This window comes from Dermacentor variabilis, unplaced genomic scaffold, assembly GCF_050947875.1.
Source record: "Dermacentor variabilis isolate Ectoservices unplaced genomic scaffold, ASM5094787v1 scaffold_15, whole genome shotgun sequence".
NCBI lineage: Eukaryota > Metazoa > Arthropoda > Arachnida > Ixodida > Ixodidae > Dermacentor > Dermacentor variabilis.
In genome coordinates this window covers 8378355-8402780 of record NW_027460313.1, presented here as the reverse complement: position 1 = coordinate 8402780, position 24426 = coordinate 8378355, and the positions used below count along the sequence as shown (strand labels likewise).

Below are 24426 nucleotides of genomic sequence, written 5' to 3'. Positions count from 1 at the left end.
AGTAAAAGATGGCCGGTGGTAATGAAACGCGAAGCGTGTTCATCTTCACGATGAAGAGCGTGCAGCCGAGCACGCCTCCTTGGGGAACACCCGTTTCTTGCGTAAAAGGACGTGAAAGTTCATTGCCGACTTTTACCCGGAAGGTACGATTGGACAGGTAGCTTTCTATTAGGTTTAGCATATTCCCATGGATGCCCATTTCTGACAAGTCTCTTAAGATTCCGTAATGCCACGTTGTATCGTACGCCTTCTTCATATCGAGGAATATGGATAACAAAAACTGTTTGTGTACAAATGCGTCCCGGATATTTGCTTCTACATGTACAAGATGGTCAGTTGTGGAGCGCCCTTCTCGGAAGCCGCACTGATAAGGATCAAGCATTTTGCTCTGTTCAAGGAAATGAATGAGTCGCCGATTTATAATTTTTTCGAACACCTTACAAATGCAACTTGTGAGGGCTATCGGGCGGTAACTTGCCACCGAGGAAGGGTCTTTGCCTTGTTTCAAAACAGGGACTACAATGGCTTCCTTCCATGCGGTTGGAAGGTACCCTGCATCCCAGATGGTGTTGAAAAGTGTGAGTAGTGCAACTTGCGTACCATTGTGTAAGTTTTTAAGCATTTCATACATGACTCGATCAGATCCCGGTGCGGAGCTCCCGCATGCGCTCAAGGCAGCTCTCAGTTCGGCAATACTAAAAGGATGGTTGTAAGGCTCATTCTGTCGACATTTTCTGATGAGTCGCTTGCATTCTTCTATTTGTTTATATTTCAGGAAGGATTGCGAATAATTTGTTGAACTTGACACGTTCTCAAAATACTCCCCAAGTGAGTCTGCCTGGTCTTGCAGTGTATCGCCCTGTGTGTTTACCAGAGGGAGTGAATATGTTTGCCGCCCTCTAATCCTATTAACCCTGTTCCAGGCTTTGGCCTCATCTGTATAGGAGTTGATACCGGATAAAAACTTCTGCCAACTCTCTCTTCTGGCCTGTCGGCGGGTTCGCCTGCCTTGGGATTTTACTTTTTTAAAATTGATAAGATTCTCCGCAGTGGGGGAGGCGCGTAGCAACCCCCACGCTTTGTTTTGTTTCTTACGAGCGATCCTACAATCGTCGTTCCACCACGGGACACGCCGTTTGCATGCCAATCCATTTACTTGTGATATACATTTAGTTGTGGCATCTATTATGAAGGCTGTAAAATATTCCACAGCAGCATCAACTCCTAAACGAGGACATGTCATCCCATGATATACCAGTTAAGTTTCAGAATTTTTCCCAGTCTGCTGTCTCAATCTTCCACCTAGGAGCCTGTGGTGGATATTCGTCTTCTTTAAGTGTTCTTAATAGTATGGGGAAATGGTCGCTTCCGTAAAGATTGTTCGTAACTTCCCATTCGAGTTCAGGCAGTATGGATGGGGAAACTATGCTCAGATCAATTGAAGAAAAGGTATTGTTTGCAAGACAGTAATATGTGGGTTTCTTCTTATTCAGAAGGCACGCACCAGAAGAAAAAAGGAACTGTTCAACAAGACGACCTCGCGCATCTATACGAGAGTCACCCCACAGGGAGCTGTGCGCGTTGAAATCGCCAAGAACAACATAAGGTTATGGCAATTCGTCTATAAATGACTGAAATTCGTGTTTGTTTAATTTGTAGTGTGGGGGTACGTAAAGGGAGCAAATGGTGACGAGTTTATTTAGAAGAACAGCTCGAACCGCCACTGCTTCAAGGGGTGTTTGTAGCTGTAAACGCTGACAGGAGATACTTTTATGAACTAAAATGGCAACACCGCCTGATGATACGACAGCATCATTGCGATCTTTGCGGAACTTGACATACGGTCGGAGAAAGTTTGTGTGTTGTGGTTTTAAGTGTGTTTCCTGTAGACACAGCACTTTTGGATTGTGTTTTTGGATAAGCTCTTGCACGTCATCAAGGTTCCTAAGAAGACCTCTAACGTTCCATTGAATAATTTATGTATTCATATTGAAAGTAAGTAAGTGCTGTGTGCATGGAAACGGAGGTGATGCCTTAGGTTACAGAGCTCTTTCTAGGCCCTGTAACGGGGGTTCTGCCCTTTCTGGAGCGTTCGAGGGAGCCTCGCCGCTCCTTAGGTGTTTGGTGCGCCTTGAGGACAGGTGTAGTGTCCATTGCCTCTTGTGAGGCGCCGGACACATGCTCTTGCGAGCGAGAAGTTACAGGGGAGAGTCCCACCTTGGAGGGCAAGACCCCTGCGCCCACCAGCCCAGAGGTCGAAGGGCACCCTGCGGGATTTGGCTGCGCCGGCTGTTGCCAGCACTGGAAGGGGCCGGGGAGGTTGGGGCAGCCTCGGCTCCGCCCACCTTCGGGGTCGATGGCCCCGTCTGCTGTGTTGGCATAGCAGCGTTAGCTGCAGCCGCCGCGGGGGCCGATGGCGTCACTGCTGCCTCACTGGGTGTGGGACGGACAGCCGCCGGAGACCGTTGTGGCGCTGCCCCCTGACACGTCACATCGGCAAAGCTTTTCTTGGGCAGGTATGAGACCCGCCTGCATGCCTCCTTGAATGAGATATTCTCTTTTACTTTGATAGTTACGATTTCTTTTTCTTTCTTCCAGGATGGACACGACCGCGAGTACGCGGCGTGCTCCCCATCACAATTTACACAGTGGAGAGAATTCTCACAAGCTTCTGAGGAGCGTTCATGAGCGCTGCATTTCGCACAAGTTTGGCGGCCTCGGCAGCTCTGCGAACTGTGGCCAGAACGCTGGCACTTGAGACATCGGAGGGGATTTGGCACGTACGGTCTTACACGGAGCTTGATGTACCCGGCCTCGATTGACTCGGGTAGGACACTTGAATTGAAGGTGAGTATTAGGTGTTTGGTCGCCATTTCTTTACCATCTCGCCTCATCTTAATTCTTTTGACATTTATAACATTCTGTTCGCTGAAGCCGTCCAAGAGCTTAGCCTCAGTGAGCTCCAGCAAATCATCGTCCGAGACAACGCCGCGGGAGGTATTCATCATGCGGTGCGGGGTTACTACTACTTAGGTCTCCCCAAATGATACTAGCTGAGGCAGTTTCTCAAATTGCTTCTGATCGCAGAGCTCCAAGAGGAGGTCACCGCTAGCCATCCTCGACACCTTATATCCTGGACCAAAAACTTCCGTAAGAGACTTAGATACAAGGAACGGGGAGATTGTTCGCACTTGTTTAGCTGATTTTTCTGCGTGGATCACATGAAAACGAGGAAAGTTGTGAACTTGGCGTCCGAAAAACTGAAAGACTTCTTCGGTGCGCCCTCATTTGTGAGGGCGATCAGAGAGTTTAGGAAAAGCGTTTTCCATAAGTACAGTTGGGTTTTCGGCCGCGATGCCGACAACCCACCATGGAGCCCAACAGGGGGACGTGACAGGAGTTCCTGCTAGAGAAACCCTGCCAACGCCAGCCGTACATCGCTGCTATAACCAAATACAGCATAACCAAGGCTGGCTAGCTAGACCAGGTTAACCCTTGCCGCCGGGAAACTAGGAAGTGAGGAGAAGTGATGAGAAGACAGGAAAGATGAAAAAGGTGAGAGAGAAAGACGAAGGTTGGAGAGGAGGACAGGAAAAGGCGACCGCCGATTTCCCCCAGGTGGGTCAGCCTGGACGTGCCGTCTACGTGAAGCAGAGGCCAAAGAGGTGTGTTGCCTCCGCCGGGGGGCCTTAAAGGTCCGAACACCCGGCATCGGTTCAACCTCCAGGATCCCCCTTTCCCCGAACACAGCTAAGCCGCGCACGGCTACACACGGGAGGGTCCAATCCTCGTGTGCTTGGGTACGTGGTGTCGCAACACACCAAACGCCTGCTGACGCAGATGCCCCTGCGGGGAGGAGGAGGAGGAAATAACTTTATTGTGTGTCCTGTGAGTTGGTGGGGAGGACCAAAGGCCCTGCCTAGGTGACAGCCAGGAGTTCATGGGTCCTGGCAGCATCCTCGGCCCGCTGGACGGCCCACAGTTGATCCTCGAGGGCAGGGCTGAGCAGCGCGGCCTCTCAGCGTGTGCGAAGGCTGTTGCTAGAGGTCGCAGTCTGGTTATTGTTACATATCCCTCGGCATTCCCATAATATGTGCTCCAGACTAGCTCTGGCTTCGCATTTGTTGCATTTGTCCGTTTGATATATATCCGGATATATGATATGTGAGAGCGCAGTATTCGGATACGTCCTAGTTTGTAACTGCCACCATGCGACAGATTGACTTTTCGTCAATTTCGGGTGAGGTCGCAGGAATATGCCCCTCTGTAAACTGCAGTGTTTTGTGATGTCATTATATTTGGTCATTCTGTCCTCCCACTCCTACTCATCTACTGCACCGTCACGTCCGGAGGGTGCCGGGGTGTCACTTGCGACCGCAGCTCGGTCTGTAAGCCTTCGAACCATGTCGTGCCTCGTTGTTGCTGTCCTCCGCGAGGGCGTGAGCGGGTGTCCATATCATGTATATCTTTCTTTTGCAATCTTGACCTCCTGCAAGAATGTGTAGTGCTTCCGGGGAGATTCGGCCATTGGCAAAGTTTCTTACTGCCACCTGAGAGTCGCTGACTATCACGGTTGCGTTAGTCTGAGCTACTGCAAGCGCTATGGTTACTTCTTCCGCTGTCTCGTTACTTGCGCGTACCGTCACGCATGTCCTACACTGTTTCTCGCTATCGATTACGGCTGCCGTAAACCCCCGTCTACGATTGTATCGAGCCGCGTCTACGAAGAGTGCGTCCTTGTCGCTGCCAATTTCTTCTGTATCTTCTTTGCTCTGTTCTCTCATCTGTCCTTATTGTGTTCTGGGTGCATGTTCTTTGGTATGGGGGTATTAACATTGTTTTCTTCATCTCCCTTGGGATGTTCACCTTGACACCGTGCTGTGTGCGGTAACCTGTCTCTCTAGGATGTGTCTGCCTGCTCTAAGAGCTTCAATGAGTTCATCTATCGTGTTGTGTAGGCCTAATTGTAGCAACTTGTCCGTGCTAGTGCTGATCGGTAGCCCTATGGCTAGTTTGTATATTTTCCGAATGAGGCATTCTAGTTTGATCTTTCTAGCTATGTATACTATTCTACTTATGACGAAGGCCTGTATTAACCTGACCATGTTTTCCTCTCTCATCCCACTGTGTTTGTTTGCTATCCTTTTCATTAGCCTCATGATTTGCACTACAGTTCCCTTCAGTCTTCTGAGGGTTTCTCCGTTGTTGCCCTTGGCTTCAATGAGGAGCCCCAATACCCTGATCCTGTCGACCTTGGGTATGGGTTTCCCATTGGCCGTCTTCAACTGTATCGCCTCTCTATGGGTGAAACCATCCCTGTGGTTGCCTGGTTTGCGACCTCTGCAAGTTGGTCTGTACAGCAACAGCTCCGATTTCTTTGCCAAGCAGGTTAGTCCTGTCCCCTCTAGATATTGTTTGACTGTTTCGACCGCTGTTTCAAACATTTGTTCTATTTGCCCGTCACTTCCGTTTCTCACCCATAGGGTGATGTCGTCTGCATATAAGGTATGATTGAGTCCCTCGATTTCTTGTAGCTTGGCTGGCAGCACTATTAGCGCCAGATTGAATAGTATCAGTGATAATATCGATCCCTGTGGCGTACCTCCACTGCTTATCTCGATCTCCTCCGAAACTAGGTCCGCTATCGTGACCTTTGCATGTCTGCCCGTTAGGAAATTGCATACGTAATCGTACGTCCATTTTTCCAGTCCTAGTTCTCCTACTCTATCTAGTATTGTTGCATGTGTTACATTATCGACGGCCTTTCTTAGGTCCAACCCGAGAATTGCGTATGTCAATCTGCCCGGACCTTCTATGATCTGATGTTTAAGTTGTGACATAGCGTACTGCGCTGTGAGGCTTCTCCTGGATCCTATAATCGTGGGTGGGAGCGCGTCCCAGTCCTCGAGCTAGGTGGTTATCCTCACTAGGACCACGTGCTCCATGAGTTTCCCCACGCAAGAAGTCAGAGATATGGGTCTCAAGTTCTCAATCTGCAGTCGCTTGCCCGGTTTAGGTATTAACACGATTTGTGCAGTCTTCCATTGCTGCGGAATCTGCCCTGCCTCCCAGCATTCGTTAATGTATTTTGTTAACTTAGTTATAGACTGATTGTCCAAGTTCCTTAGCGTTTTGTTCGTTATCCAGTCTAGTCCGGGTGCCGACTTGGTATTGAGTTTCTGTAGGGCGGCCCTGACCACTGACTCGCCGATTTTGTTGTCTAATTCGTCATTTGCCTGCCCTGTGTAGTCAGGGAGAACGACGGGTATCACTCGCGAGATGTATCTTTTCTCGATTCCCTTGGGGAAGTCCTACTCTGTCCCTTCGTACGCTTGTATTAGCCAATTTATATTTTGCCTATGTCCCGACTTGGTCCCATCCGGGTCTGACAAATATCGAAGGATGTTCCATGCTTTTGCGATTCCTATCTGACTGTACATGTTGTTGTACTTTTTCCTCCCACTGTTGTCTACATAGATCCTGAGTGTACTGTTCTATGTCCCTGTTTAATTTGGCTATCCTCCTACGAAGCGTCCGGTTGTGTTTTTGTTTTTTCCATCTCCGTTACAATGCTGCCTTAGCTTCCCACATGTGTAGAAGCTTATTGTCTACGTTCCCTAACTGCACCTCCAGTGGGACCATTTTCGTAGCTGCCGCCACATCTCCCTTTAGTTTTTCGGTACATTCCTTCAATACCTGTGCACATTTGGAAGAAAAATTTTTGGAGGGGTATAGCTGTGAGCTTTGAAGCCCAATTGGGCATTAGCTGCATGAATGAGAATTAACAAGTAGCCACTTGCCAGTCTTTTGACCTCCCAGTGAAAGCTACGTCTACAAACGGCATCAAATGGGCTGATACTTCACTACCCCTAAGTATGGTTAGATGTACCAAATTTGTAAGTAAAAAAAAATTAAATAAATAATAATAATAAAATAATAATAATAAAAACAAACATTGCTATGACATGCACTCAGTGGCCCCACAAGGATGCTTTTTTCATAAGAGAGTAAGAGTGTCACAGACTACTACCATGACAGAGGGATTAGCTGGCAAGCTGTGTTGTTAACAACCACAAACCTTCAATCACTCCGTGTAAGTGGTGTAACTTGAAAGGTGACAAGCTACAACAAAGGTGCAGAAGGTGTAACTGGAGGACGACCACTTTGCACAGTAAGAAAATGACACAGTCCTCTGTATGTTGATAGTTTCAACACCAGGACTTATTTTGGTCAAGTTGTAACAATACAGTTGCCAATATGCAGCTACCAACTCTCGCCTTTGTTTACTATACTGCTGTCAGGTAAAATTTGTAAAGGTTTGTACATCAGACTGAAGAACAAGAACCAATTACTTTGATACATGTGCCACAAAGAAAAATTTAATGGCAATGTTGACCTAAGGAGCTTCACATTAGACTGACATAGTGTTGAACACACAGCAAGTAAAGACTTGCTGTGTAGACTTGTAAAGCATTTTTTTAGGGAGGGGGCTGCATCACAAGGATTAAAGCCCCTCCATACACGTTTCCGCCGACCAGGTTAAGTACCGCCAACCTGCCCTCCTCCTCTATGCTCCTCTCCCATTCACCCCCTTAGCTTCCGGCGTCAAGCGGAACTTACGTAGCTGCAGCTTCCTGTTCCGAGTGGAAGTGACGCTGTTTTTTAGCGTTGTTTACTTTCGCGCCGCTGGAGAGGCTTTAATTGCACGAGCTGCGGTTGAAACTGTGAATGCGATTCCATCCAAGAACCACCGCCTACTGTAACCAGCGATCTGCTCGTGTTCGCTGCTTCGCGTCAACCTGCGACAGGTTGTGGAACGAGCGACAACGTACAGTGGAATGTAGTGCCTGGGCGTTTGGAGACCACTGACGTTTTTCGGGCATTTGGACAACAGTGACCGCGAACTACTACTTTAGCGGAATACAACAGCTTGTCCCCTTTTCATCCTTCTTATGGTGACTGCCACAGCTCTGCTAAGCACGCACGGGCGTCTCATCATCGTCTAACAGCAGTCAAAGTGGAAATTCCCGCAGCGCAACTCCAGGAAGCGGAAACGCCGGAACCGGAAATTTTTAAACCGGAAATGCCGGAACCGGAAATACCGGAACCGGATTTGGTGTGAGGGGAAAAGGCGGCGCACAACAAAGGTTGTCGCTACTTAAGAAAGCAGCGGTGGCGCGTAGATGCAGGGGCTTTACCAAGGATGCATAGCGGGCTACGAGAGATGCCACATGGAGACCTCAGAGTAAGTTATGCTCACCATTTTAATGTCCAATCTAGGCACATGGCCAATTTTATATTCTACTCCCATAACCGCACAAGAATACAGAAGCGAAGCAGCATTTAAATTTCAGGTTCAGATGAACATTGTTTCATGCTCACATATGCTAGCTTTCACATTTGAAACGAAACAGTGCCATTTTTCAAACCGTGGCTTGTAATGTGGCTCCAGTTGGTGAATTTGTTGAATGACATCCATTAACAATGTAAAATATGTCGTTCAGTTAAAAATGTCTGAAACATTAGTTATTAAAAGAGTGTTGCCAATTCATGCTTTTGTGCAATTTTAGTTTTACATGTTAGTTCTGATTAGCTTTGAAATTGCAGCCTACGTTCATCACAATGTTCTCTATGGAATTAAACCTGGTGTATGGCAAAGGCTCCTAAATTATGGTGTTAAGTAATCTAAGGCCATAACCCTTTAATGTCATTAACCCCTCTAATGATAAATTATCTGCTTCCAAATGAAATGGCCATCGAACGAGTACACTCACACTGCTTACTACTTCTTTGTTTAAGCACAGATCGTGTGTCTACGTAGGCTCCACTTGAACTGTTTACCTAACATCATTGGCAGCTTCCACTAGCTTGAACTCTCTCTGATGAACCAGCATGCATCACGTGGTTATCTAGGACGTCACACTTTGCTTTAGGTGGCACCATGCTTCACACAATGGTCAGAGTGGGCAGCACGGCCATTGGCACTAACAACAACAGCAAAACAAAAGATACACTATATCGCTGCTGTTGTTAGTGCCGCATGTAGCATTGATAGCGATTGTGGCTATAAGTGGTCTCCTTCCAGGAACAAAGTCAGTCAGTAGTTTGGTGCCCGTCCTGTCAATGCACATTTCTTTGCGATTGCTTTTTTTTTTTTGCGTCACAATACTTATACCAGCAGTCTTTGTCCCAAGTCGAGCTGTTACATTTTGGATCTGCCCATCCCCTTTCGCATCGCTTAGTTTAGCTTTACAAACAGTTTGCACTGTACCTTTTCCGATGATGTCTGTTGACTAGCTTCAAGCCCCTGGATCCGCTCCTGGCTCTTCCTGCATTCAGCCTCCTTCTTGTTCAATTCCACCTGAGGCAAGATGGTGGACGCAGGCCCAGCACACTGTTACACAGTTGCCTGCTTCACCTGACAGTGTGGCGAATTCAGGTCACAGCGAAAACTTATGGCACCACACATGACATACAGGCCAAGCTGTCAATAAAGGCAAACAGGAGGTGGATACACACCCAGGGCTGTACGTGTGCAGTGGGTTCAGAAAATAGTCGGCTGTGTGCACGTGGCTTGAGGGGTACAACTTGCGTGTGCACTAACACATGTTTTTTGCACATTTCTGCGCTCTTGCACATACTACTTCAGGTGGCAGGGGGAGAACAGCTGTGGCTGCTCTGGTGACCCTTATGTAAACCAATGGCAGACAAAGAGAAAAAGTATACAACACGTGCCACTGACTTTTCACAAGAATGTCGCCAGTGAATTGGTACCGCAGCATCTACAGGTGCTTTCCTGCAATTATTAAAAAATAATATACAGTCAAACCTCGCTATAACAAATTTGCACTTGCAGCAAAGAAAGCTTTGTTAAATTGTGAATTTCGTTAATTCGAGGTTTTAAATCTTCAACATTAAAAACAACTTCACAACTTCCAAGACCATTTCTGGTGGATAGTATCTTGTTAGTAAGTTATGATAAACAAATTGGAAGAATTTCGGGCCATTATAGCATGGTTATGAGCACCAGCCAGTGCGGTGCTGATCGTGCCCAGAGCAATACATCGACATGGCTCACAGCGTCCAAGATTTATGTGTGTTGCATCATGTGGTGCCGTAAATGTTGGACGCGACAAATGGCGCAGTGGTGTTTCCCTCCTACCACATTCTGGCACATGCTCTTTGACGGCGGTTTTGCTGCTCAAACTTTACATGCAGAAGGACGCTTGAAATAACCTTTGCCTCGGCGGACATTTTTATAGTTTTTTTTTGCTAGATTTACTAGCCATACAGGCTCCAAGCACATGCATGAAATAGCTGCAAGCTTTGTTAAATTGAAACCGTGTCACGCAATTACTTCATTAAATCGTGAAAAGAAGCACATGTTTTTTAATGCAACTGAGATCGGGAAATGAAAATGGTTTGTTACATCACAAATTTAATTCAATCGAGGTTAATTATATCGAGGTTTGACTGTACAGAGGAAAAGAGATCCTTATCTGTTACTGAAATTTAGAGCATACCAAACCACCATTTCAGTGATTTGCAATTAGCAGTGGCCGTAAAACAAAATGTTGCTAGGAAATGTAGCACTTCCGAGTCGCGAAGCATAATAAAACCATTGTGAGTATATTATGTAACGTAGGTCCTAAAATAGATGCAGTGCTCATATTCATTTCTCTATGTAATACATAGCAACAGATACACAGGAGCAGTGATTGTGACGAGGTGCAGCAGTCTTTCAAACATTGCTACTCAAGCAATCTAAATAGCAATGTGATGCACATGCAAATGGTAGTGAACAAGGCAGCTAACACTAGGCGGCAATGAATTTTCGTGTGAAAAACAAATATAATGCTGCAGGTTCCGAAAGCTTCAATACTAAAATACAGTTACAGGGGGCCAACCAGTGACCATAATTTAACACCTGAACTAGAATTTAAAACAAGTCCCACCCAAGCAAGTCACTGCAAGATTAATTTGCACCCTTTCAAGCTTGCACATACTAACAGCAACATGAGCACAAATATTTCAATATACAGCATTGAGCACTACCATTTATATTTGAAGTTGGCTTTTGACATGTTTTGCGCTTCAGGGAAAACCGCAACGAAATGGTGCATGATGATTTATGGTGTTGCAATGAAAGTATTAAAAAACTTGCGCTATACATTGTGGTACTTATTACTATAGTGGTTTCTCACATACTGTATATAAGGAATGAATTCCATGGTCGAACAATCCAGACAACAGGGCACTTACTGGTGACCTTAAAAGCATCTGCAGCATCAACTTATTTCTCAAAAACTAAAGATCATATTATTCAGATACATTGACCTATGTGCATTGGGTCAGTCACAGGAAGCATGGGACTTGTGGACAGAGTGAAAAAACATGCACTCCGTTGACAGCATTAAGACGCATAGCACTCCTTATACTGCTGCAGACTACTAAAGGATACAAGAAGTGAAAGAGAATACAGTGAAATAATTTCTTTTTGGAATGCCACATTGTATGATGCCACAATTCTTGCTCAACTTCATTGCTGTAGTGATCTGTAATTCACTAGCAATTAACACGCCTTGTGAGCATTTCCTAGCACCACCAAATTAGTCACTGTACTACAATTAAAGTTCCAGACTGCATAACATCGGCACAGTAAACACCCTCTAAGACAAAGCTTGTCAAAATTAGCTGAACAGCAGAGGAACTACTATTCAGTTCAGCAAGGATTCAAAGATTTTTAGGATGATGTTCTCATAAGACAGGTACATGTTGAGGTGCCTTTATGTTCATACTAAACAAAGTTACATAATACAAAAGTTATACCTTTCTGTGGGATTTAAGAAAAAAAAAAGGAAAAGTTTGGCAGAGTAATAACAGTCACATACTTTGAGTAGCTGATACCTGTAGTTTCATACAGAGCCTCTGAACCCTACCCTTGTTCCAAAAACACAAATTTCACCATTCATTTGAAGTCCTGCAAATAGTTTTTCCCATCACACACATAACTGAGCTGCACCATCACAGAGCTAAGCAGTAAAAAAGAAAAAAAAAGGTAGATTTTAGGTGCTCTGTTAGTGCAGACTCATTCAACGTGCTGTGTAGCCCAATGACATGCTCAAGCCCATGCAAGGCTGTCTGAACTTCCCGTGTGCAGTAAGGTCGCACTGCCATTGTTAGACAAGAGATCTGCATACGAAAGAGACTTCAGATGTTTTGACATGTCCCCTTGTTCCTTAGTGCAGAGAGTGGTTACCTCCAGAGTGGGGCCTCCCTTAAAAAAGAGAGCACCTCAGGCATGCGATGATGCACAAGAAAGCGGCCCTGCACTGACTTCAACTACAGATGGATTTGATGACAAATTGGTGCTTGTTGTGTAAACATGGCTAAAACCTGCATATCTCGTGGTCAACGGTAAAATTGCATTTCGTTAAGACATTGCATTGATACATGGTAGCATGTTTTTTTCTTTAACATTGGCATCAGTGGAGAACGGTTTCATTCTTCCGAGCAGTTAAGCAAACACCATGGGTGCTCAAAACATGGGTGAAAAAAAAAAGTAATGAGAATATTTAAGGCAAACAAGGTACAATTTTGGCTTTTAACCCTTTCAGATACCGTTTGCCATTTGCAAAGAAAAAAAATATTTTTCAGAATAAGCCACCTTAGAGAAACTACATGGGTCAGTGGCAAACAATAAGCTACCATTATTTTTTACAGGTACGTACACAATGGTGGTCACAAAATTCAACAATGCACCTCAGGCGTAGAAACTGTAAAAGCTGCTGGGGTCTTCTGTCAGGCCGAGCAGCACATCCTCGATCGGCCTCTACAACCCTCTAATTTATGGCTAGATGGCTCTGAGCTGGCACTGCTTCTGGTCGTGGTCTTTTTCTTCCTCCCTTTTTTGGAAGTCGTGTTCAGATTCGCATACTTTGTTGGAGCACTGTAGGTAATTTTCACCTTTAAAAATAATTATGAAGATGAAGTCAGGCACGTACTCCCAAAAATGTCCAGCATTGGGGTGTTATCCCCATTCAAGAAGCTGGGACAAAGCAAAAAAGCAATTTTTTACATTAAAGGTTTTTTTCACAACTTTCTCCTGTACCAGAGGTACCTGTAAATTCTGTGTCTTGCACATTGCAATTGGCAGTGTCTTCAGTCCAAGTGGAACTGACAAACTTTGGCAACATCATCCTCATCCTCGTCACTTGAGTCGAAGTCTGAGATGCTTCTTGATGTATTTTGTCCGGGGGCATGTCCGCACACTGCATGCTCACAGTCAAGTTTCTTCTTAGAAAATGAGGAAGGTAGCACAGCAAACTCCGCAGCAAATAACGAGCAGTTCACTAGCTAGCCGAGTCGAGCCCTGCCCCACTCCATAGGGTAACAAAGGATACCCGAGCGGAGAGGAAGGGACTAATTTGGGTCACCTGAGTCTACTACAATGTGCACTGAAATTGTGGTGTTTTATTTGTTTTCTTTATTCTTTCTTTTTGCGTTATGACCCATCTACAATAATGTTGCTGCTACAGCTAGGTGTCGCATTTCTAAGCTAATGATCAGTGGCATTCACTATTTTTTTTATTACTAGCTTTAGATCATATGCCATATTTTCTCGAATTTATTAAAGAGCATTAAAACAGTCAACACTTGCACTTCGCATTGCATGTGTTTGGGCTGCTTTTGTGCCAATTCTTAGCTATGAGTAGAGTATCTCCGGCCATCCAGTTCCCATTTACAGTGAAATCACTGGAAAAAGCCACAGAATCGCCACAAAGGATTCTGCATAACAACCTAGCTAGCAGGTTGGCTCTACAACTTCAAAAAAAGACAGTACCTTTTTATTTCATGCCATCTGCATGGAAACAGACAAATTATTAACATGGCACGCACATGGTTGCTTCCAGTGAAGCAACAATACTGGCTACGCTGGCAACACGAACAAAGCAGGCAGTAGCAAGCGTCTCTGCACTAAAGCGCAAAGCCACACATCAAAGCACCTCCCTGCCCCAGACAAAGGCGTTGCCAAGACGGTCCTCACTTTAGAGGCCACACACATGGAATTCAGAGACAGGTCTGGGTGTCTCCCACACTTCTTTTTTTTCATCTGCTGCGCATGTATCAACCGGCCTGGATGTAGAACCGAAAGTTGGGAAAGAGTGAGCATGAGCTAAGGGGACGAGGTGTGTCTGTGTGGGGGAGGGAGACGATTGCACTCACTCACCTTGAGACGCCTGCCCGTGTTTTCGAGAGCAGTCACCTGCTTCTCAGCCTCAATTTCCCTCTCGACAAATTCCGTTTGAGAGGTCTCTAGAGCACTCTGCGAATTGATGGATGGACACACATACCACCGAGAATTGGCAAACAAGGACAGCAGGGGAGGAGGAAGAGGAGAGAGACATGAGGAGGGGGAGGGTGCATCAAAAAGCGAGGGAGAGAGAGATATGTGAGCAGCAAGCACAGTGCAGTGTGATCAAGCCTACCCCACACAACCACCCATAAAAGCAACAAAGCCACACCTAGCCATGCAACTCTAGCAACCATGAGAAAAGATAGAATGCAGTAGTGTGAACCAACAGAAGCATTTCTGTAGGCCCTTCGAAAGCCAAAGAAAACAGTGCACAAATGCAGCTCACTGTGGATGAGAGAATGAAGGTAGGAATGTCATAGGTGTTCAAGCAAATAGTTACAAAGCCCAGTCCAGTTAACGCTCATGGCTGTGAAATCAGCCTAATGTTGTGCCATAAGATGAAGAGAAATCTAGATGAACAAAAAAATTGCCAGAAAAAAAATAAAATAAAACATGCTTGCACAAATTGGGCATTACATCGTCTACGTGTACAACTTTATAAGAGTGCTGCTTCTTGGGCAAGTTTTTAAGTCACGCTGTGCATGAATACACTGGAAGGCACGACTCTGAGCGAGGCACGCATAAAGACACATACAGAAGCACAACTAACAACTGAAGTTTTTCAGTTGCATTTCACTTGTTCATACAGTTATGATAGGTCCACATAGGTACAATTTAGGCAGTAGGTGGTGAGCAACTTGGTGATCACATACATATATATTATATGACACACGAAATGCCATAAGCTTCAGCTGCTAGTGCTCTTTCGTGTGTTTACTTATGTGTCTCACTCACAGTCCATGCCTGACAGTGCATCCACATGCATGAAAGGGAAAGTTGTCATCCACTTGCCAGTAGCACAAAGCTGCAAAGAAAACCTGTTTCCTTTGTAGCTTTGTGCTACAGGTGGGCGAATTACAACTTGCCCTTTCGCAAATCTTCCTCCACCTTGCAAGCTTCCACAGAACTGTTTTTCCACCCGCACACAGTGTAAGACTTGTTGCTGCGCTGCAACTGAAGATAACAGTAGGAATGTAAACTTGACTACAGCGCACTTTTAAAGGCATTTCTGACACAGGGAAACTGCTGTTCCAAGCCACAATTTATAAAGGACATAATGGGATGTGCAAAATCAATGTCATGATGTAATTATTAAGACAACAAGAGTGCATGCGGTACAGTGCAGTAGCATTAGCACTGATTCCCTCATGACCCTGCATGAATGAAATTATATTAAGTGTATGAAATGTTAAATGAATGCATGGAATGTACTATTGCATTTAGTATAAGCTGCAACGCACAATCCATGGGTGGACAGCTCTCCTGGTCAAGCTGGTGTGGCAAACTTGTAACTCTCCCAAGAAAAAGTGGAGAGGGTTTTGCCATTCCAGCAATGTGCATACCCCCAGTGCTTTCCATCATCTGCTTTCTTCGCGGAGTGATAATACACTCCGGCCATGGTTCGTACATTGCAGCTCATATCGAACGCGACAGTACTGTCTGCATAAATACGGTTCTACAACTTATGCTGTTTTGTCACTGTACTATTATCTACGGCAGTGGACATCAGGATCTATGTCACAATCACCAATTGATGGATTACTTCCCTAAAGTTTGCTAACTGCCTTTTAATTACAACACCTCACACACTACATACCAAGAGTGTCACATCATCCTGTAGAAGCCTCCTATCTACACAACTAAATTTCCAGCCTTAACAACCAACTTTTAAATCAGAATGCAATGTACAACTAGAGATGTAAAGGCCTAGAAGAAACCAAGAAATATTGGGGGAAAATACTGTTCTTTTTGTTGTTTTTCAGCACAGAGAAAGTGAAAAAAAAAACATTAAAAACTTGAAGGACGCTTAAGCTTCGCCTTTAAGAGTGGAACACGATAGCATTCAAAGATCCCTGATTGCTTCTCACGCTTCCTGGCAACGGCAGCTTATGTAACCTTAACGTTTACTGGGAAACACTGGCGGAAAACACTATGTATAAAGGCAAGCTTTCTGGTAAAAAAATGGCCTCTTGCATGGGCCAATCCCGGATGTTGTGCAAAGCCGCACCCAAAAAATTACATAATTTTCAGGTTTCTGTTATTATATCGCACTTTTAATATTTCAGTCTGAGAAGATTTAACATAAAAGGCATATGCTGTCATGTTTTGTTTCATGACATTTGTTTGTGGGCTGCCATTCTCAAAATTACGAGGAATAACTTTGTCAAGAATGTAAGACAAGGTATGAGCAACTTCAGTGACAGAATGGTGCAGCAATATGACCCAGATATACTGCATGTTATATAGCAAGGTGTGGCATATACATATGCCTAAATATATACGGAAATTTTCGCTCACGGACAACAGCGGATTTCCTGCAACACAGGGCCCTTAACGTTATCGCGTTAAAATATCCACATAAGTAAACCTTCACATTCTATGCTGTGCAGCATGCGATTCCAGAAGTGATGACAACAACAAGAAAACAGCAGCACAGTTGTTTTCAAGTGTTTTCATTTTATGCTTTCAGTTTTGTTTTGAAAATGCTGCGTAGCTTTCAAATGTAGCAGAATACCGGACGCCGTAAGAGTCCAGGACTGGCGTCTCCACGAAGCATGTGGTACCATCACCCTGGGGGCTATGCCTTTGCACTAATCAGCTGCTGACACCTACAGCTTTTAGTGTGCTGTAAATACCTTTGCCATCGGCCGGTTGTGAAAGAAACTGGTATTTGTTTGGAAATGGTCATAACAAGCTTTGCAACAGACTTGCAAGTAAACGTGTTCAAAAACTCTTCTACATACAATAAAATTTGAAGGTGGAAGCAGCCGCAACTGATTCTAAAGCGAGTGGGTCCATCGAGGATGACTCGGACACTGAGTTACCTTTTTCTCAGTTATCAGATTAGCAATCTTTCGTAGAATCGCACATAGTCAAGGATAATTATTTTTTTATTGCTGGAGTAATAAATATAAGCTATTTTTAATAAAGTTTCAATTTTGCACAAAATTTTCTGAAAAAAATTTTGCATCCCTATGCACAACTACACTTTGACCACTTTCAAGCTCTCTGAGCATGCACAAGGAAATGATAAGAAGCTATCTGGAGGTCCAAGTTGCCCATAACGACCTTTAGTACATTATGTCTGTAAACCCTAATGCACTGAAATAAACTTATTTAAATTCTGAAAAGGAGCCCATGTTGCTACACATGCAATACATCCTCCATACAGGGGCTTTATCTTACTGGAAACATTTAACCCATGTGCTATATGGAGTCCAATATGCAAACTCTCTAACTTGCTGACTTGAGTGTAGGCTTTCGATAAGTAAGAGAATGCTTTTTACTTGAATGTTTTGGGTTACTGGTATCCTCTGCTCTTTATTTACACTTTACCTACATCGCCACAAGGCATTGCGTAGGGAAAACACCCCACTTGGTAGCACCTGCATGTGTGCAGCATGGCATTGCCAGCATGTGCGTGACCTGGCAGGGGCAGTCATTGTTGTGATAGATAGCTGTATGCTAAACACTATTCCAATCCTGGTGATAACAGCGCAATATGTAGACGGGACACAAGACGAGAAGACGACACCACAAGTGCTGTTAACACCAGGATGGAAAACCAACAAGCCCAAGCTGTTATTCTAGCGAAATACTATTCCAATATTGCACATTTTTTAAAGTATGTATGTACAGTGAAACCTCATCATAAAGAGTTGCATCCGATGCAAAAGTACCTTTGGTGTATCTGCGTTTATTACATTTAGGTTGAACTGCACAAACCTCGTGAATAACCATAAGTCAGATGTTGGTCAGAGATTTGTCCTCTCTGGACTACCACAGTGGAGCAAGCTACATTGCCCATTTGAGTAGCAAACAAAACTTTTGGCATAAAATTAAATAGGAAGTGAGAAGGCTGCGCTTTTTCCAGTTACAATGTGGCCATTCAAAAGCAAGCAAGTCAGTGAAGAAGGGATTAGCAGCAACAGTGCATGTTTCAAGACAAAAGGCAACATTAGCACAAATGCATGACATTTGCAGCAAGATATGCACACTATAATTTCGCACTTAATCTCACTGGTTACTTCAGCATGCTCTTCCATTCAAAAACACAGGCACAGCCACATTAAATGTTAGCTCTAGGTTACTGGCAAGGGTACATGGGAGGAACTGTCCCTTCTTTGCCTGGAATCTGCGAGTCTCCTAATGAATCCTCAAGATCCTGTCATGTCAGAAGGCAAGAGTGCCAACACTAGACGCAGCACAAATGAAGTTGCTCCTGAATACAGTAACTTTTGTACTGTACGAGCAAATTGCCTTTCACAAAGGGAAAGGCAAAGCCTCCTGTAGACAAAGCAGCAGAGTTGTTTGCCTACAACTCTAGCCACTCATTTCTTACACCCACACATTTCTCACAAGGACACCGCAAAAGCATTTACACACTGTTTCACACACAATGAACTGCAATGTAAATGCGAGACCCCATGTTGCTCAAACAGCGTTTGTCTATGTGGGGTGGCATGTGCTTGGTAAATTGCACCACGAACTCCAAATTGCCCCATGACAATGCTCAATGGTAGCATCGCTAACAGTGTGGCACTGTAAATACTCAAAGCATTCTGGGGGCAACCTCGAATGCTGTCTTTGAGACTTGGTCAACTCCCTTCTATAGCTATGAAACACAGTTCACTATACAAGTTTGGCAAACCGATCGCACCTCAATTTTAGCTGGTAATATGCACTAATAAGAAACCTACCGAAAAACAATCCAGGCAGGTTCACCTTGCAGATTCCAATCAAATCACTTAAATGCAAGACTACCGATTTGGCGAATAACAATGCCAGGTGCAGCCTGTTGAATCTCAGTTCAACATTAGACAAGACAGAAGGTGCTAAAAAAACAGCCGTTCTGCAATGCAATTAACAAATGGCTGAATGTGAAAACTTTGACAAAAGTGGATCTTTCCGAGGTGACTGCCATCAGAGAATGCTTTGTTGGCCTCATTACATGCTTCTTAAATTATGGGGTTTTACATGCCAAAACTATGATCTGATTATGAGGCATGATGTAGCGGGGAACTCCGGAAATTTGGATCGCCTGGGGTTCTTTAACGTGCACCTAAATCTAAGTACACGGGTGTTTTCGGCCCTTCGAATATCGCCCCCATCGAAATCCCGCCGCCGTGGCCGGAATTTAATCCCACGACCTCATGCTTAGCAGCCCAAAACCATGGTCATTACATGCTTCTTATTACTTCATTATGTGTATTGTATGCATTACGTATGACCTCATTACAAGCTTTTGCATTAAGGTGGTACAGTGTACTGATGCTTTACAGGAGTGTGCCACCACAAGCAAGAGTCTATATATTTGCACGCCTATAATCACCACTCCAACCTCTACCCTCGATAATTGAAGGACAGCAGCACCCGTGCAGTTGTCGCAGCACTGGGATGAGCCACGCAAGAGAAAGCCAGCAGCGAAGCTCTTTTCAGGTGCAACTGTTGCCAGGACTTCCAAGCGGGGCTGGTTTTGCATAAGGTGTGAATGACAACCCAAGGGACTAGTTCCAAAATTAGGTGAGTCAGCTGTACTACAAAGCTCAGCTTAAAATGAAAAAGCTTAGTTTACAGGTACCACCAACACTTTTATTTTCCAAAATGAGAGGGGGATACATCTGGGCTCCGGTTAAGCTGCCCAAGAGCCCTGGGTTCAAACCCTCAAGTTCACATTTTTTATAGTTTAATTGTTTGCAGTCCTCAGCCCAAGAGCCCTGGGTTCAAACCCTCAAGTTCACATTTTTTATAGTTTAATTGTTTGCAGTCCTCAACAGCTGCAAAAGATCCCTTTTGCCTGGTTTTTTGTTTAGGGATGAACCTAATTGGATGATTACCAAAACTTCCTAATCACGAGAACGACTACATCAACCTACTGAATATACATAGAATGAATTTATATGCGTGTCTCATAATTAACCATAAGTGGGTTTTATGGTAACAAGACCGAAATTTTTCTGCTTGCGCATTTCGCCACTTGGAGATGTTTGAGACACAAAACGTAGTGCCTGCCGACAAGAGCAGGCCATGCAGGGCAGCTGCATTACAGTTTTCGCGTACAGTCCACAAACAGAGCACACAGCGACTGCACATGTGGTCCACTCACAATTCGTGCCTGCGCTTGGCTAGTCTCCCGGTCGCGGTCCCGCTGGGCCTGGGTGAGCTGCGCACGCAGATCGGCCGCCTGCATTCGTAGTTCATCCAGCTGCGAGTCCTGGAGTGCACGCTGCCGCTGGAGCTCTTCTTCGTGGCTGCGCCGCTAGACATATTGTCACATAGTAGTGACGGTGAAGAAAGCAGCAAAACTGTGAACCACTAAACTGGTGTTTTATTGGGCAAACCTGCGCCCTCAAAAACAGGCTACACTCAAAGAACAATGATAGCGGTGAACACAGTCGGCGATCGTAGAAAATCTGATCAGCGGGTCAAGCACATCGGCTTTTATACGCGAGTCATCGAAGATTCCAGAGTAATTGCTAGTGACCACGTGTCTTGCAGAAAGTACTGCACAATTCATGTGGTGCATAGATGTAATCGAATGCACAAGGTTCAGTGACAACAGACAGCAGATAAAACCATTGATAACATTCGAGAAACTTTTGATACATGCGGGCGCGTCCTGCAGTGAACCATAACATTTGTTAGACGGTGAAAACGTGGTCACCCGATAAAGATAAGCAAGCACAGATGTAAATATTGAAAAGGCAGGAAAGAAAAAAGGGCACAGCACCCAGAAGTTGCACAGAGTTTCTAAAAAGAAGCGCCAGCTGGTGAACACAAGAGAAGCTCATCACTCAGAAGACTCTCTCGCTGGGTCTTGTTTTGCACGCGCAAAAGCTTGCAGTGCACAACAACAGATTAAGAAGAGACACACATATACATACAGCACTGATTTTGAACTGAATCTTTATTAGAAGATTGGCCTCTTATACAACAATGCACACATATGCATGTGTACGTACCATAAGCAAAAATTGAAATGCCAACAAGAATAACTGATCCGAACGCCCTTTACGTATAATTACATGGAAGGGCGACGTGTAGTCACTTTGCAGCCATTTTATGAACATGGCATTAAGAAAAAAGCAGCAAAAGAAAGACGCACACAGGAAACATACAAGAAGACAAGAAAAAGGCTGGTGGTGATTTATGGGCTGGAGCACCATAAATCGTTAGAAAAGGGAACTAAGTCGAATTTGCCCCTTCACTGCAATGAGCATAATTGTAAGCCGATGCTTGGTGAGATCAGGATCCTGGGCAGAAGTCGCAATAAGTTGGCACGTGAACTACTGGAGGCCTTTCTTATTAGTAAAAAAGGGGAAGCATGCTGCAGTGACTCGTCGGTTGCCCTAAGAAGGAAGGAAATTGAATACATGGGATCTTTTTTGTAATCATAAGGACCTAATAGGAAACCACTAGCTGTCCCACATTATGTTCAGTTCTGCTTGGTGTGTTAGGTCATTTGGTTTTATTAGGCACTATAAGTGTTCCTGCGTGTTGTTTTACTGCTTTGTTGTACTGTTGGTTTTGTTTAGTTTTATTGGTTTTGACTCTGCTTTTGCTATTAACGTGTGACTCTGCTTTGTTGCAATTATCTAACATTGGTATTGAAAAAAAAAAATGCTCTCTCCTGTCTTCTTCTATGTTTCCCGTGTGCGTCTTCTTTTGGCTGGTTTTTTTCTTAATGCAACACACCAAGTAGCCCAACAACATGTTTTATGAGCATGGAGTAGCTCCAAGTGTACATTTTGAAATTTGAATTAGGCCACTGTTACAAATGCAGGCGAACCTAGAAATGGAGCAATGTATTGGAGTAGTTTCAAAATTGTTCACGTTTGCATTTATGCTGATTGTACATGTGTGTCTCTCTGTTTGTCCCACTATTGCGTGCTGCAAGCTTTTGACCACAAACCAATTAGCCCAACAGTTCATTCTTGTAAATTACACAAACATTAGGAATGAACAGATAAATGCACAAGGGGAACAGTCATAACAAGTGTCACCAACTATTCTCGTAAGAGAATAGTTGTATGCTGCCTGTATGCACCACACAACAAAACAAGTACATGCACCTGATCCACAAGACTGAAAATATGGGATACCTGGAAAACACTGTTGGACAAGTTGGTTGCTCACAGCTTTTGTGTAATGGCACAAACGCACATGTGTGCACGCACGCACACGCACAGTGGACAGGAAAGACAAGATAAACACCCGTGCCTGCGATTGTCTCGTCTTGCCTGTCCATTATGTGTTTTCAGTGCTATTCCACAGAAGGGACAAAATATTTGGTGTCCGTTCAATAACAGAACTTTCAACACAATTCCTTGTCTGAAGTCATGCCAAATATCTCGTACCTGCAGTCTCACAGATATGTGCATGCGATTTTTTTATGTGTGTACTGTACATAGGCAATGTTTAGTGCCTAATAAAATACTTTGTGATGCTACTAACCTTGTTTAACCACACCCCCTACACAGTCTCTACACAGTTGCTGCATATTTAATACTGCCCTTCCACAAATGTTTTTAAAAGGGCCCTGAACCACCCTTCAAGCTTGGTGAAATAAAATAGTCCGCGAGTAACATATGCTGCTGTGAACATCTCAGCCAAGTTTTGCTGTCGTACATGGTGCGTGGAGCTCGCAAGCGGATCGTGAAGTCAAATTTCTCTCAAACGCTCTCTTTACAAGAGAAAGCATTGTCCTCACTCTCTTCTGGACGCTTTATTTCATCATCGGACGCTTTATTTCGTCATTCCCTTAGATGGCTGCTATTGGCCAATAGCTGACATCAGGCTGCGGTCGGCTACATGGCGCAGATACTGCAGCCGCCACAGAGTGCCGCCACGAGTCCACTGGCTAAGAGCACTACGGCACACTGAGGACAACAGCATTTGGCTTAAGTTTAGCTCATCATATGCACCAAAGGCGGAAGTCGTGGTGTCTACGTTAACATCCAAATTAAATTTGAACTGCACACCACGGTGACACTTCGAAGGCAGAGCATTGTGGGCACGCCCCACTGCGCCGTAGCCATCGCAGTGCAAGGCATTGAAGAAGGAACGAGAGCACAGCGGAGGCCGTGTTTGATTGCCCATAACTTCGCTTCTGCTAAATGCATTGAACACGTATTTCGGCAAAGTATTTCTGAAACAGCCTATTTTCACTGCAAATGCATTTCTCCACTTCGACAAAAAGTGGTTCAGGGCCCCTTTAAGATCCATGTTTGCAACTCCTTAGAAAGCAAAAGCAAAACAGAAAGATGAGCACAGGCACATATTGGATAGCCGCTGTTTAAACTAAACCAAAAATAAGAAATGCTATATTTTGTTGCATAATTCTGCCCTCGAAATGTTCCCCCTGTGGTTGTTTTGAGCACTGCTAAGTGGAAAGATCATGTACAATGCACAGAAACCGTTGTCCTGCAGTTCACACTATGCAAATACTGCACATCCTCACAATGTGAAACTTCACATTTTCTCCCACAAAGGTGTGCAGCGGTTGTTGTTTATGTGCTGAAATGAAAATTAGCTCAAGGAGGCTGTGCATTTGCACTTCTGCCATATTCTGATCCCTGACGTTTGAAAAGGCAGACTGGTTTCGAAAAATCACAATGCCAAACTACTAGCTTTTTGACAGCATTCTGAGAGTCTCTTGACTGTTGGACAACGTGCATTGGTTTTGCTTTTCTTATTTAGCACACCATAATTTCTGTTAGCGCAAAGAGGCCCTTGGAGGTCAGAGGCAGCCTCACCATATTTGCCATCTCAGTGTCCCTGGCCAGCAGCTGCTCTTCGAGCTTGGCGCACTGCTGCTGCTGATCCTTCAGGCGCTGCTGGGCCTCTGCAAGCAGCTTCTCCATGCGACTGCACTCCTGGGAGTCCTCAGCCATCTTCTGATTCAGATTGAAGATCTGCACAAAGGAAAAGAGCAAACTCTGGATTCAATCTACAAAGCAGTGGTTTATGCACTGATGGCCCCAGCTTAAAGAAATACCAACAATAACTTT

General features: G+C 44.6%; 1 protein-coding gene across 4 annotated transcripts in view; it reads right to left on the bottom strand.

The window, feature by feature from the left end:
- LOC142567921 (golgin subfamily A member 1-like) overlaps positions 1-24426 on the bottom strand; it is an 82486-nt gene that overhangs the window by 21612 nt on the left and 36448 nt on the right. For 3 of the 4 annotated variants that reach the window (XM_075678007.1, XM_075678010.1, XM_075678009.1), the window contains 4 exons: positions 24172-24330; positions 20523-20675; positions 14231-14326; positions 9272-9361 (listed from right to left, as the gene is read on the bottom strand). In XM_075678007.1, coding sequence (XP_075534122.1) covers positions 9272-9361; positions 14231-14326; positions 20523-20675; positions 24172-24330 — 498 coding nt within the window. The remainder of the gene's footprint in view (positions 1-9271; positions 9362-14230; positions 14327-20522; positions 20676-24171; positions 24331-24426) is intronic. The other variant, XM_075678008.1, reaches the window with a different exon arrangement.